General features: G+C 38.7%; 1 protein-coding gene across 13 annotated transcripts in view; it reads right to left on the bottom strand.

Moving 5' to 3' along the window:
- Positions 1–12,293, bottom strand: part of NRXN1 (neurexin 1) — a 670,457-nt gene that overhangs the window by 341,248 nt on the left and 316,916 nt on the right. For all 13 annotated transcript variants that reach the window (XM_085054558.1, XM_085054559.1, XM_085054568.1 and 10 more), the window contains 2 exons: positions 11,398–11,779; positions 10,674–10,864 (listed from right to left, as the gene is read on the bottom strand). In XM_085054558.1, the coding sequence (XP_084910684.1) occupies positions 10,674–10,864; positions 11,398–11,779 (573 nt within the window). The remainder of the gene's footprint in view (positions 1–10,673; positions 10,865–11,397; positions 11,780–12,293) is intronic.

The following is a 12,293-nucleotide window of genomic DNA, read 5'->3' as shown; positions in this document are numbered from 1 at the left end:
TCACAACCCCCTTCTTATATTAGGAGTCAGTACACGGATTTATCTCCTTGTTGTCGGAGTGGGAGGATTGTTTCCTCTCTTTGTTTCTCTGAGACCAAAGAAATAAGTGTGCTCCAGGCAGGTTCTCGCTGGCATGCTCAGGGCAGGCCAGAGGAATCAGCTGGAAAGCAGCATTGTCAGAGCTAGACCTGCTCATCATGGCAATGATGGTTCTGCTCACTTATGCCATAAGCACCAACAAAGAGAAGATTTTAGTGGGTTTAACTGACATTTTTACAGGTACTGCAGATCCTCAATTATTCCAGCAGAATCTTTCCCATTTACACCTATTTATCTCTTTTCTGACTTAGAGCTGATTTGTGCTTCAATAACAAGTAAATTTAACACAGAAACAAATTGCTAGCTGATAAATTAACCCCAGTTCTCAATGTATTCATTACTGGAATCACACTTATGCAAAAGCACACAGAAAACCACACAACAGTGAGTCACACACAACTGTTGGTAAAACAAATGCCAAGTCCTCCTGTAATAGCTCATCTTTTTTTATCCCAAGCCTCTGCACTTCTTCAAAATAAGAACTTTGCAAATGCTAAACCAAAGAAATGTAAAACAAAGACTTTTTTCAAAAAAAAAAAGACATAAAAAAAAAGCTGTTCTATTTTCTGAATAACTTAGAGAAGTTATTAACAAATTTTTATTTGGCAGTAGTGACATTGGTGACAGGTCAGGTCATAGACTTTTGTCCTTTTCTCCTTTCCTGAGAATTCTTACATGGTACATTCTGGAGAGCAAAAACTCTTAATTTAACAGCCACCATTTTTTTCAAGCATAAATAGAGAGGGAATTGTTATCCCTGTGTGTATAGTGGAAACACCAAAAGAATACTGCTGTGCTTAGCCAAACCAGCAGCAGTTTGGTCCAGGAGATTTGTGACATCAGGGAGCAAGTAGTTTAACCAGGATATGGTTAGACTTCTTTATTCTCCTAAATCTGTGTGTTTTGTGTACATATCTGGTGTTCATTTCTTGGACACCTTTCATGAGAAGAAATGAAAAACTTTCATTCAAAAATGGTTCCATGAAAGAATGAAAAAAAAAAAACAAAAAACCAACAGAGGAAATAAAACAGTGGAAGGAATACTGGCTTGGCTTTTTCACAACCCATAAAGACAATATCTCTGGAATGTCTTTTCTATGGCTAAACAAAAGCATCTTCAAATCCATCATTCTCTCCAAAAGCAGACATTCTCCTCCTGAATCTCTTGTTGTGCTGCAGGTTTTAAATGTACTCTCAGCTACTCTCTTAATTTCTCTTTCATTTTGGAAGAAGTTGCTCTGTCTTGTTTCTAATGCCACGTTGTACTAAATCACCACCATGGCTTGGAATGAGAGTGCTTCTGTGGTGTACTAGAGTGGTGGTACTCCCCAGGAAAGAGATGGATAACCCTGGTATACTGTGGTGGATTCTGAAAACACAGCAGGCATCTCCACAACTCCTTTATATGACACGTGAAAATATAAAGGAACATCTGGCTGTGGTGAACCCAAGGTGTCAGGCACACTTTTCTCCTAATATGCTATTTCAAAATGATCAAGCATATAACAGCTTCTTCCCTCAGGCAGGCAAAGAGGAAGGAGGACTGCAAAAACTGAGAAATACCATAGGGAAACTCTAATCTCGAAAGAAAAAAGCGCTCACTTTATTCAAGTCCCTCCTAAAACAGATGAGCTGCTGTTACCAGATCAATAGAAATTGCTTTCTAGTATCTTAATAATTGCATTGCAAAGTACACGGTGGAACTCATCCTTAGACAACCCACACAATCCCAGCTCATGGCATTTTTTGAGGCAACTGAATTGTGGAAATAAATTACTCCACACAAGTTGAATATACACTAAGAGAACAGACACCATCCTGATCTCGAATCAAGGACTAGTGTCTCAAATGAAAATATCAGGCAAGCATTCAGATGTCCTTGATATTCATTGAAATAAAGGAGCCTATTGGCCTTGCTGACCTTCCCACCTCCCCAGTGCACAAAGCACCCACCCTGTGCACATTTACTATGGGCAATAGGCAGAGCCAAGTGGAGACCCTTCTTTCAAATGGGGGATTCCAGCACACATTTCAGAAAAGGAGCTCGGCCTGAATAGTGAATGAGTGGTCATTCTAGAGTCTCTCCTCACCTCCAACAATCCTGACTAAACATTTCCTGTTTGTTCCATATCAAAAAAATGTTTGATCCTTAAAAAAAATTGATGAGATATAATTGCTCTTTTTTTTTTCCCATAAACCAAGAAGCCCTCTGTGATCATAGCCCATTAATAAACTGAAGAACAGTTGACAAAGGCTTAAATGATGCATCCACACAGCTTCTGCAGCACATACGCTCCAGCATATGGCTTTTCAAACCCCTTTTACAGCAGAGAAGATGCACTTTGCTGTGCATTCACAGGCCTGCTCAGTGCTAGTGCAAAGCATGACTGAATTTTGTCTACCACTTGCAAGGGCACTTGAGAGAAGACATGAAAATGTAAACTTGGTGTTTTATGTCCACTTATTCACTTCAAAGAGTCCATTCTGTAGCTTCAGTATTGATTTGTGGTTGATGTCTTTTGGGTTTGATGTGATTTTTTCTTTTTTTTGAAGAAAAATAGTCTTTTCAAATTTTTTTTTGTTGGAGTGATGAATTCTATCACTTTTAGGCCCTCTCTCACCTAAGAAGGGAAAGGTTGTCTAGTTTACTTGTCCAGGCTCTGCTGAGTTATCTGTCCTTTCAAATACTTCAGGCAAGAGGCTGTTTTATGATGTGACAGGTGGTGGCTTTCATCTTTCACATTCCCTATACTGATAACCAAGCAAGGCAAAATGTTTACAGTCAAATGAAAAAAAAAAAAAAAAAGTATAGGTTAGCAAGTCACTCTTTTAGAAAGGAATATAGAAACTGATCTTTTCACCCCAATTCTACACTGCTTTCAGTACCTTGCCTGAATACCCCATTAAATGTATTAGAAAAAAGAAAGAAAAAAAAAAAAGAAATCACCAGCACTGAAATGCTGACATTGTGGGTTTTCTTCAGGTGTCCTTATTGGCACACAGTACATATTGTAGTTATTTGTCAAAAGAATTGAACTTTGAAGATATTTCTTCCCTTGACTGATACGTGACTGTTCTTTTTACAATTTCATTGTAGCACTGCACCACAGTCCACACTGACAGAAACAAAAGGCAAGGAGAATTAAGAGGTACCAGAAGGAATTTACAGTTGATGGGTGCACCAGGAACAGCATCTTACAGTTTTCACTTGCCACCAATTTCCACACTGGAGACAGAGCTGCTGCCCCACCTTTCTCTATCTCCTGATTCCATCACACTACTCAGAACTGCACTGAAGGCTTTTCACACTTGCCCAAATATTCTTCTGCCTAGAAACTTTTTCTTATACTCTGCTGGATGCTGTCTACTTCTGCATGCATTTCTTGGTGCTCAGGTTTCATTCTTATTACAATTTTTGACTCTGTTTAGTACTCCTCAAGGACTATACAAATATGCCTATGCTTCACAAGGAAGTAAAGCTGTGTCATAGGAAGTGCTGGTGTGTGAGAAACAGCAACAACACAACAATGTCCTTAGCGGATAAGTTTTGAATAGACAAAATGAGATTCTCAAAAAGTAAGTGCCCAAATCTGAAGATTTCTCCAGGTTAAAATTCACCATTTCCCTCACAATTCTGTTCTCAAGAAACATTCCTTCCTCAAACAAGAAACAGTTGCACAAAAGCATTTAACATATTTCTGACAACAAAAATCCTCAGATTCCTGGCCGCTTTATCTCTCTTTGCTTGTTTTTACCCTCTCTACAGACTAGATGGAGAGCACTGGCATTGAAAAAGATTAAACAGATGTAAAACCAAAGCAGTCTGCTTGTGCAATGGACTGTGAGGAAAGTTGGTGATGCATGTTAAATGGTAAATAATAAAATCTAATTGCCATATAAATGTGCGTGGCAATCCATCTCCCACATAATCAATGCTAGGCCAATTACTCTGTATGAGGGGGATGGCTGTGGTGGAGAGGTGAGGCATTCAAGCACATCAAATGCCCTTCATTTCTTTCCTGTTCTCACCACTTTTGGAGATTGTATACACCTGAAAAATAGACAAAATCTAATGAAGCTGGCATTTGCATGGCATGGCATATTCAGCTCTCCCTTCCCCCTGCTATAATTTTTTCCCTCTCTGCTTTAACAGCCAGCACATGCTCTTAGCAGAGCCTGCTTTCAAAATAGAGAGGAATTCCTCTTTCCAGAGATCATCATCTGCAGAACTCTTCCTTTGGCAAGTGGTTCAGGCACAAATCTCCACATAAAGCTACCAAACAGCTGAGATGTTAAACGTTCTCATCTTGAGTGTAGGTTTGCAGAGAGTAATGTTTTTATAGAATATTGCTTTGATCAAGACAATCACGTTCAGACTCTGAAGATATTCCACGAAGCTGCCCTTTTGCAAAAATGACTGCTCAGTTGAAATACCAAGGTTAATGAGGGCTCACAGCAGCACATTTTTAAACAAATTTAGGATGTGCTTCTTCACCCTGTATATTTGGGGGTGGGGGTGGGGGGCTAGGATGCAGTGGAATGTATTTGTACTAAATATCCAGAGCTTTTGGTAAGTTTTAAGAGCATAAATTTTTCCTGTGTCATTCTTAACATAACTTGGTGTTCCAGAAAAGCTTGAATGAAATTCCACAATCACCAGAAGTAATAATTTGCATGCCAAACATCTGTAGGAATGAAGGCAAATCTATCCACTCATATAGATATGAAAGATTGAGAAGAACAGGGGAAAAGCAGCAGAAAACAAAAACCTTTCTCACCATGTACTGATCTGACAGACTATTGCATTGTTGTTCACTTCACAGCACAAGCTCTACAATATCATTATTTAATCTAGAACGACTGGAATAGATTTTCATTTTTTTCCCCCCATCTCATAATTTTGGCAATTTGGATACAGTTTCTGAAGGCTTAGCATTGCCAAAATTATTCTCACAGCCTGGCAGACAGCGCTGCTGTTTAGAAGCAGCATGTGAAAAGTTGCAATGAAAGCAGGATAAAGCAATTCCTATTAGACCAGGTTGTCCAACGGCCTATTGTTACCTAGTAGAACTTTGTTACACAGGAAGTCTCAAAAAAAGAGTTCTCAGTTTTAAGTCACTAGATTTTCCTCTATACAGGGTCTGCTCTCCTACACTGTCAGGAAGACAACAGCTGCATTTGCCATTGTCTACTCCAATAGGTCACACTGGGAAGATCTATTTGCTGTTGACAGTATTTGGAACTCTGTATTTGGAACAGGACATTATTTCTGCATGAAGAATTCACAGCCCACTGGCAAGGTCATTACATTGAGCTCATGCATGATTATTTGAGAAATTTAAGCATTAATACTTGCTCATTTGTACAATGTTTCTGTGCTTCTTAAAGCTTTGTTTCTCTAATAATGCAACTATAAAGGATCACTGCTGTTGGTAGAGACCTTGCAATATAGAGAAAAACATATAAAGAAGCAACACTAATAACTGGCTCAATATAAAACAACAGAAAGAAATATTACATGAAATTGAAACAATTTCAATTTCCATTGCTGAAACAGGAATTCGTCTTTATGATCAAGGCTAATTTAGCTCAGCATGAATAACCTGCTTTGACAGGCAAATGAAATATCAATAGATTAAGGGACTATTACAAATCATCAATGAATATGCCAGGCTGGTAGATCTACTGATAATTTAGTTAATTGCATTCAAAGTTTACAAGGATGAATTAATTGCCAAGTGAACCTTTATGCACATTGAAGAACTATAATTTGGTGCATTTGTAAAACCACTGAGGTGATACCAGAAATTAATAAAACTACTTTTCTTTCAGATGCTTCAGCCTAGTCTGTTTTCACAGTATGGGACAAAACAGCAAATAAAAAAGCAAACATAGACAGAAGCAGCAGCCCTGTCTCATAAAGGAATAAAGGAAGCTAGGGGCCAGTGAAGAGCTACAGAAATTAAACAGACAACAAGAGATCTAGACAGGTTATTTTAATCTGAGTAGGCTGATACTGATGGGTGCTCTAATATGAATAGCATTTTTTCAGGATGCAGTGATATAACGGCACAGAAATACCATATGACTTACAATGGACTCTAAAACTGACATTTGGGAAGGCCACATGAAAGATGATGACAGTGAGACAAGTTGAAATTATGAATGTCAGTTAAAAAAAGCAGGTCTTGACATATGAAATGATGCACAGGCAGCAAAAGTTAACCCATAAATGTTGAGCTGTGTATTTTTTTTTTTTTTTTAGAATTGTGATTTTCTTTCTAAAAAAATATAGTTAGCCAAATACCAAGATTAGGATGACTGCAGATCATCTTAGAGGATACAGCATATCAGTGAATATGTTCTGTGATCTGCAAATTTTAAAATTGGATTGGAAACTGAAGTGCTGAAACTTCCAGCTCATACAAAAGTTTGTAACTATTATTGTTCAATCTGTAATAACTGTGGCATTCTTTACCTTCTCATTTGGTAAGAGTACAATATCTCCACTTCTCATTTCAGTTTCTAAACAATTAAAATGCTAAAATATTTCAGTTTTCTGATGGGTATTCCAAAAGGATTCTGATTGGATTTCTGCAGGGCTTTTTATGCCTGCTGTTTAAAAAAGTGTGTGAAAGCTATGGGGATTATAATACTGCCTATATGTACGGGAGAGAAGCAAGAGGAAGATGAAACCCTAGTCGGTAAGTGGATACAAAGTGTGCTTGAGGATGTCCTCCTCCTCGGAAGCAGATCATGCATCTTCAAGTACTTATAAAATAATTCCTGACAGAACTGCAGTTTCCCATACTAGAGGAAAAAATACGTGGAGGGAGAAGAGACATAATAAATATTATAAAACTAGCAGTCTGAGCGAGGGACACACCTTTTCTTTGGCAACAGTGAGGAACAAGGATCACAGAATGGTTTGGTTTGGGTTCTGATGCAGCCCAGGACATGTTTGGCTCTCTGGGCTGCCAGCACACATGGTCAGCTCGTCAGCACACATGGTCAGCACACATGGTCACCCTCTCACTCCCAGCACCCACAAGTCCTTCTGGGCAGATCTGCTCTGATCTCTTCATCCCCAGCCTGTGCAGACACTGGGGGTTGCCCCATCCCAGGGCCAGCACCTGAACTTGGTCTTATTAAACCTCATGAGATTCCCATGGGCCACTTCTGGAGCTTTCCCAGATCCCTCTGGACAACCTTCTGTCCTTCAGGTGGGTCAACAGCACCACTCAGCTTGGTGTCATCAGCAGTTATGCTGAGGGGGCACTCAATCCTTCTGTCTATGTAATTAATGACATATTTAATAACACTGGTCCCAGTACAGACCCCTGATGGACACCACTTGTCTTTGATGTCCATCAGGACTTTGAGCTGCTGACCACCACCGGATGCAACTGTCCAGCCACTTTCTTATCCATCTAACAATCCACTCATGAAACCCACCCCTCTCCAGTTTGGAGAGAAGATGTTGTGGGTGACCATGTCAAAAGCTTTACAGAAGCCCAGATAAATGCCATCTATAACCTTTCCCTTGTCCACTGATGTAGTCACTCTGTCAAAGTCACATTCCATTCTCATTTGTTTTTCTCTGGTTAAACCTTTGAGACTACTCAGACCCCTCAGAACATCAGAGCACAGCATCCAGTGCAGCAGACAAGAATTCCCCTCCACCCAATCCTCTCAGTCTGCAAAGGCCTTGAATTGCAGCCATGCCAACCATCTGAGCTATCCTGAGACAGGGAATCTGCCCATGAAGTATATGAAAGGAAATTTGCTGTGTAACTGTGTTGGCAGGCTTGAGCTGCACTGCTTTTGCTGTTCAGACTCGTTTATCTTCACTGGTTATCTGCTAGAACTGCACCTCAGCACACTTTGCTAATTTCCCCTGCTAGGGAAAATAACACAGTTCTTGGAAGCCAAACACAGAATTATTTTCACTCATTTATTTGTCTCCAATTTATGCTTTACCCATCTAATTACAGCAATAATTAGGCTGCAGGATGTAATATATGTGTTTCCACAGGTAGCCGCTGAAATTGCACCAGAGGTTACTCAGGGAAAGGATGTGATAATGAACTTTCTATGTTATATAGCCAAATCCCACATCCAAAAGGAAACATATATTGGAAATTCTCTCCCATACTTTTATGGCAGCTGTCTGCTTTCCCAGACAACTTCCATGCTGTGCAGGCTCGACAACACAATCTGTGTCTTATATTTGCACTGAATTCACTGTGTATTTGCAAAAACCCACATATAGTGGATTTATTTTTCCAGGACCAGCTTGGATTTCAAAATCAGAAATCTGGTAACTCTACAATTATTCAGAAAGGCTGCAGGTTCTATATTATTTGTACACATTTATATTTTACCTAATGATAACTCTGGTTAAGCAGAACTATTAATACCAACAAGATCAAGTGTAATTTTGCATTTGCTTTGTTGCCAAGGCTAGAATAATACAGGACAATGAATTAACTGTAACTATTTATATCAGGAAAGTATATGGAGTGCTTAGAGCACAAGAGAAACATGTCATTGTAAGAAACACTGACGTGAAATAGAAAAGAAACGTCTACAGGAGATCATTTCAACTAAATACAAAGGAAGGAAAAACAGTAATGAAAGGCAAGTTTTTCTCTCTTTTAGCCTGCTGGCTAACAAGGATAAGCTTGAACCCCCTCAAAAATCCAACTAAAATTCTCATAATACGTACTGTGCCATATTTAAGGGAAGTTGAGTGAGCAAATTATAGTAGAATACATATAAGTAATATAAGATAATATAAAATGAGGCATACTGGTATGAGAAGACTGAGGTTGGGGACCAGTGTGTGCTAGACCAGTCTCAGAGAGATACTTGCTATATATTCCTGCACTGAGCACATTAAGCCTGTTATTCTTTTACTATCCCCGGGGGGTGAATTACAGAAAATCATCTAACACAATTCACCTTCCTCGCTTCAAATCCCCAGTATGTTTTTTCATGCTCCTCTTTTTTTTTCTTTTTTTCTTTTTTTTTTTCTTTTTACCCGAAGGAATTCAAGGTTAGAAAACGCGACAGCTACGGATACAGTTTTACTTCAAAAGCGTAAGGGGAAAGCAGCGTTTTCAAAGTGCAGCACACAAAGGAATGAATGTTGGGTTTCGCAGGTTGTCCTCTCCGCTGAGCTTTCCCTGAGCATCATTCGGTGAGATCACAGCGCTCTCTAGTGCCTTCAGCGAGCACACGGAGCCAACCTCAGCTCTTCCCTTCAATAAGGCAAATAACACCCAACAACCACCACGATGGGTTTGAAAAATACATCAATAAAATGGCTGTGTTAATTATCGGCTCGCAACAGGATTGGGTTTTTCCTACCCATGCCTGATTTAACTACTAGGAAAAAAGCCAAATATATTAAAGATGTACACATAAGTAGTACTTGCCATCTTAAAAATGTCTCTATAGCATCAAAAATAATGTTGAAATAATACACTGTCACAATAAACACCGATGATTAACAGAATGCAAACCTGAGAAATAATGGCACAAATTTCAAATGTTGCTTCAGGAATGGAGGGTGAGCCATCCGAAAAGCTTTATCAGAAATGCTAGGTTTATAAATAAAAGAATCTCTTATTGAAGATTATGACATATCCGGAGATTGTTTTCAATGTCCTTCTTACAATCTTAACAGCACTTTCAAGTGAGGCAAACATGTAAAATATCACAAAATCCAGAATAATTACCAAGGTCAGCTCATTATCTGTGACTCAGAGGAAGTTAAAAGAAAATCCAGCAAGGAATAAGGCCTTGATGGAATATTAATATCTACTTTGAACATCCTGGCTTTTGAAATATCATATTTCTTTGACTGTTACGAAATTTCAGTTTTCCTGCCAAGAGCCTTTTTAAAGAATGTTAAAATACACAACACTTTCCCACATGAGCAGAGCATATATTCTTATGCCTGATTAGGTAGTCATTATTTTAAAAGTGTCCTTATACATTCTTCCAAAATTATGTTTTCCTCTGATGCAAATTAGCTTTTCAATTCATCCGCAGAACTCATTATTATCACTTATTGTAAAATATACATATGTATAATTTTGGTTTATAAAAAATAGATCTTAAGAATCTATCTGGATTTATTACCTGTAGGTTTAGTGCTATAAAACAAAGTTTATCTGACCTGCAATTGAAATTACAATACATTACCTATTTTGGTGAGTATTTTATGCCACTTATATAACCTATGTTCATGTAAAAGCCAACTTTTTTTACAAAGACATTGTAGGCTTCCTTTAGTCCCTCGGATATCTTTTGTTTTATACGGCCCACTCTGTGTTATTATAATTTCCTACTTTTATTTTTTTCCCATGGGATCTTCACGTTTAAAGTTGTACCTACCTGTGCAGAACTACTACTAAATTGGCATTGTCAGGTTGAGGTGATGTTATCTCTTGTGATCACACTGATTATAAAATAAAAGATTTCATATGGTATTACAGAACTATATCATACTTTACATCCATGATTTATTCCATTTATCATTCTGTAACAAGAACAACTGTACTTACTTTTGAGGTCTAAATTTCTGGCTCCTGCTGTGCTCTGTGTTGTGATTTTAGTGTCAATCTTTACAGTGTGTAGGTTGTTGGTATCCCTTGATATCATGACATTATGCCACTGGTTGTCATTCAGAGGTTTATTAGAGCTTCCCTTGATGAGGTTCGCACCATTTCCCAAGTCAAACACATAGTGTAAATACCTGGGAAAAGAGAAAAAAAATGGAAAAGTTTCCTTTTTCTTTACATAGGCAGGGGGCACTAATTAATATGTCTAATATTTTGTATTTGCTTGTACTCCTCAGCAGAGCTGGCAAAACCAGAAGACAATGAATGCCAGATGGGGAAGCAACTGTCATTCCGAGAATTTGCCACTGGTTTGGATGAGTTGAGGTGCAGTCCCAAGTTTCTGGAAAGCAACAAGCACTCCATGTACCAAGACATGCATACATACGTAGAGAGAGAACAAGAGGGAGGCTACAAACTAGTACTTCTTTGTGGCAAACGCGAGAGAGAAGTTATACCTATTATTTACTTTCATACATTTCAGGCATCTAGCTTCATCTGAAAGAAAGAGTCACAATAAAGCACGTGAAGTCCAACATGGAGAAACATTTATCAATCACATCTAATCCAGTCAGAAAAAAAGATTTGCATCCTAAACTTTCCCAAGTACTTCCTCCTGTACATACATTTGGAACGGACTGGTTTTGTCGTTACGCTAATCCATACATACCCTTTCACTAATTCAACCACAATGAAATCATTTCCATCGCCACTGTTATAAAGTATCAATCCATCCAGGGAGGTGGTTTTGAACTGGAAAAAAAGGTGCATAGATGTGTACGCTTGTAGCGTGGCCAGTGCAACATAACTTGCTTTTGTTTTAAAGGTTACAGGGTCTGCTATGATGTTCCTGAACCCGAATCTTGCATTTAGCTCACAATAATCGATGTCTCCGTTTTTACATAAGTCAATGTATGCCATGCCATTAAATGTGAGACTCTGTAGATGCCCAATAAAATTAGAAGGCACAGAAGACAGGTAGCGCCGTTCTGTTATTATTCCTGTTTCTATGTTGTGGAATTCCAGTCGTGTGTGATCACCAGCCATTTGACCTTTAAACAGCAACAAGAAAACATGTGTTAGCGTCTGAAATGGGAGGTCAAAAAGCACATCATGTGATTAAATATCTGCATCAATTTCACACTTTTCAGAATGTGCAAGGCCCGTTCTTGGCTCCAAAGGAAATTCCTCTTAATTCATCCTAATTACTGGTAAATCCAGGAGTCTTTCCACTGAGTTCAGTGTGTTTGGATAAGGCAACCAGCAAGATTTCTAAACAGTTTACCAGAGTACATTAAACTGGCAACAAAATCCCTCACTTTAGTTACACTTAACCAGATGTAGGGTTTTACCACAAGGAAGTGCAATTACTCAACATGAGGATCACAAAGGCCAATCTCAGAGCTAAACCAACAATATCAGAGTTTTGTGAAAGAGAAACAGGACGGCTTGAGGGGTATTATTTCATGTGTTTTGCATCAAAGTGCATGACTTGACCAGAGGTAGGAAGGATTCCTGTTTCAGCTGTCTTAGATACAATAATGCTGGCCCTGCTGCAAAACCCTC

The sequence above is a fragment of the Lichenostomus cassidix genome, chromosome 3 (genome assembly GCF_008360975.1).
Source record: "Lichenostomus cassidix isolate B80296 chromosome 3, HeHo_3.0, whole genome shotgun sequence".
Classification (NCBI taxonomy): Eukaryota; Metazoa; Chordata; class Aves; order Passeriformes; family Meliphagidae; genus Lichenostomus; species Lichenostomus cassidix.
Note: the sequence above shows the minus strand (reverse complement) of the source record. Positions and strands in the feature narration are given on the sequence as shown.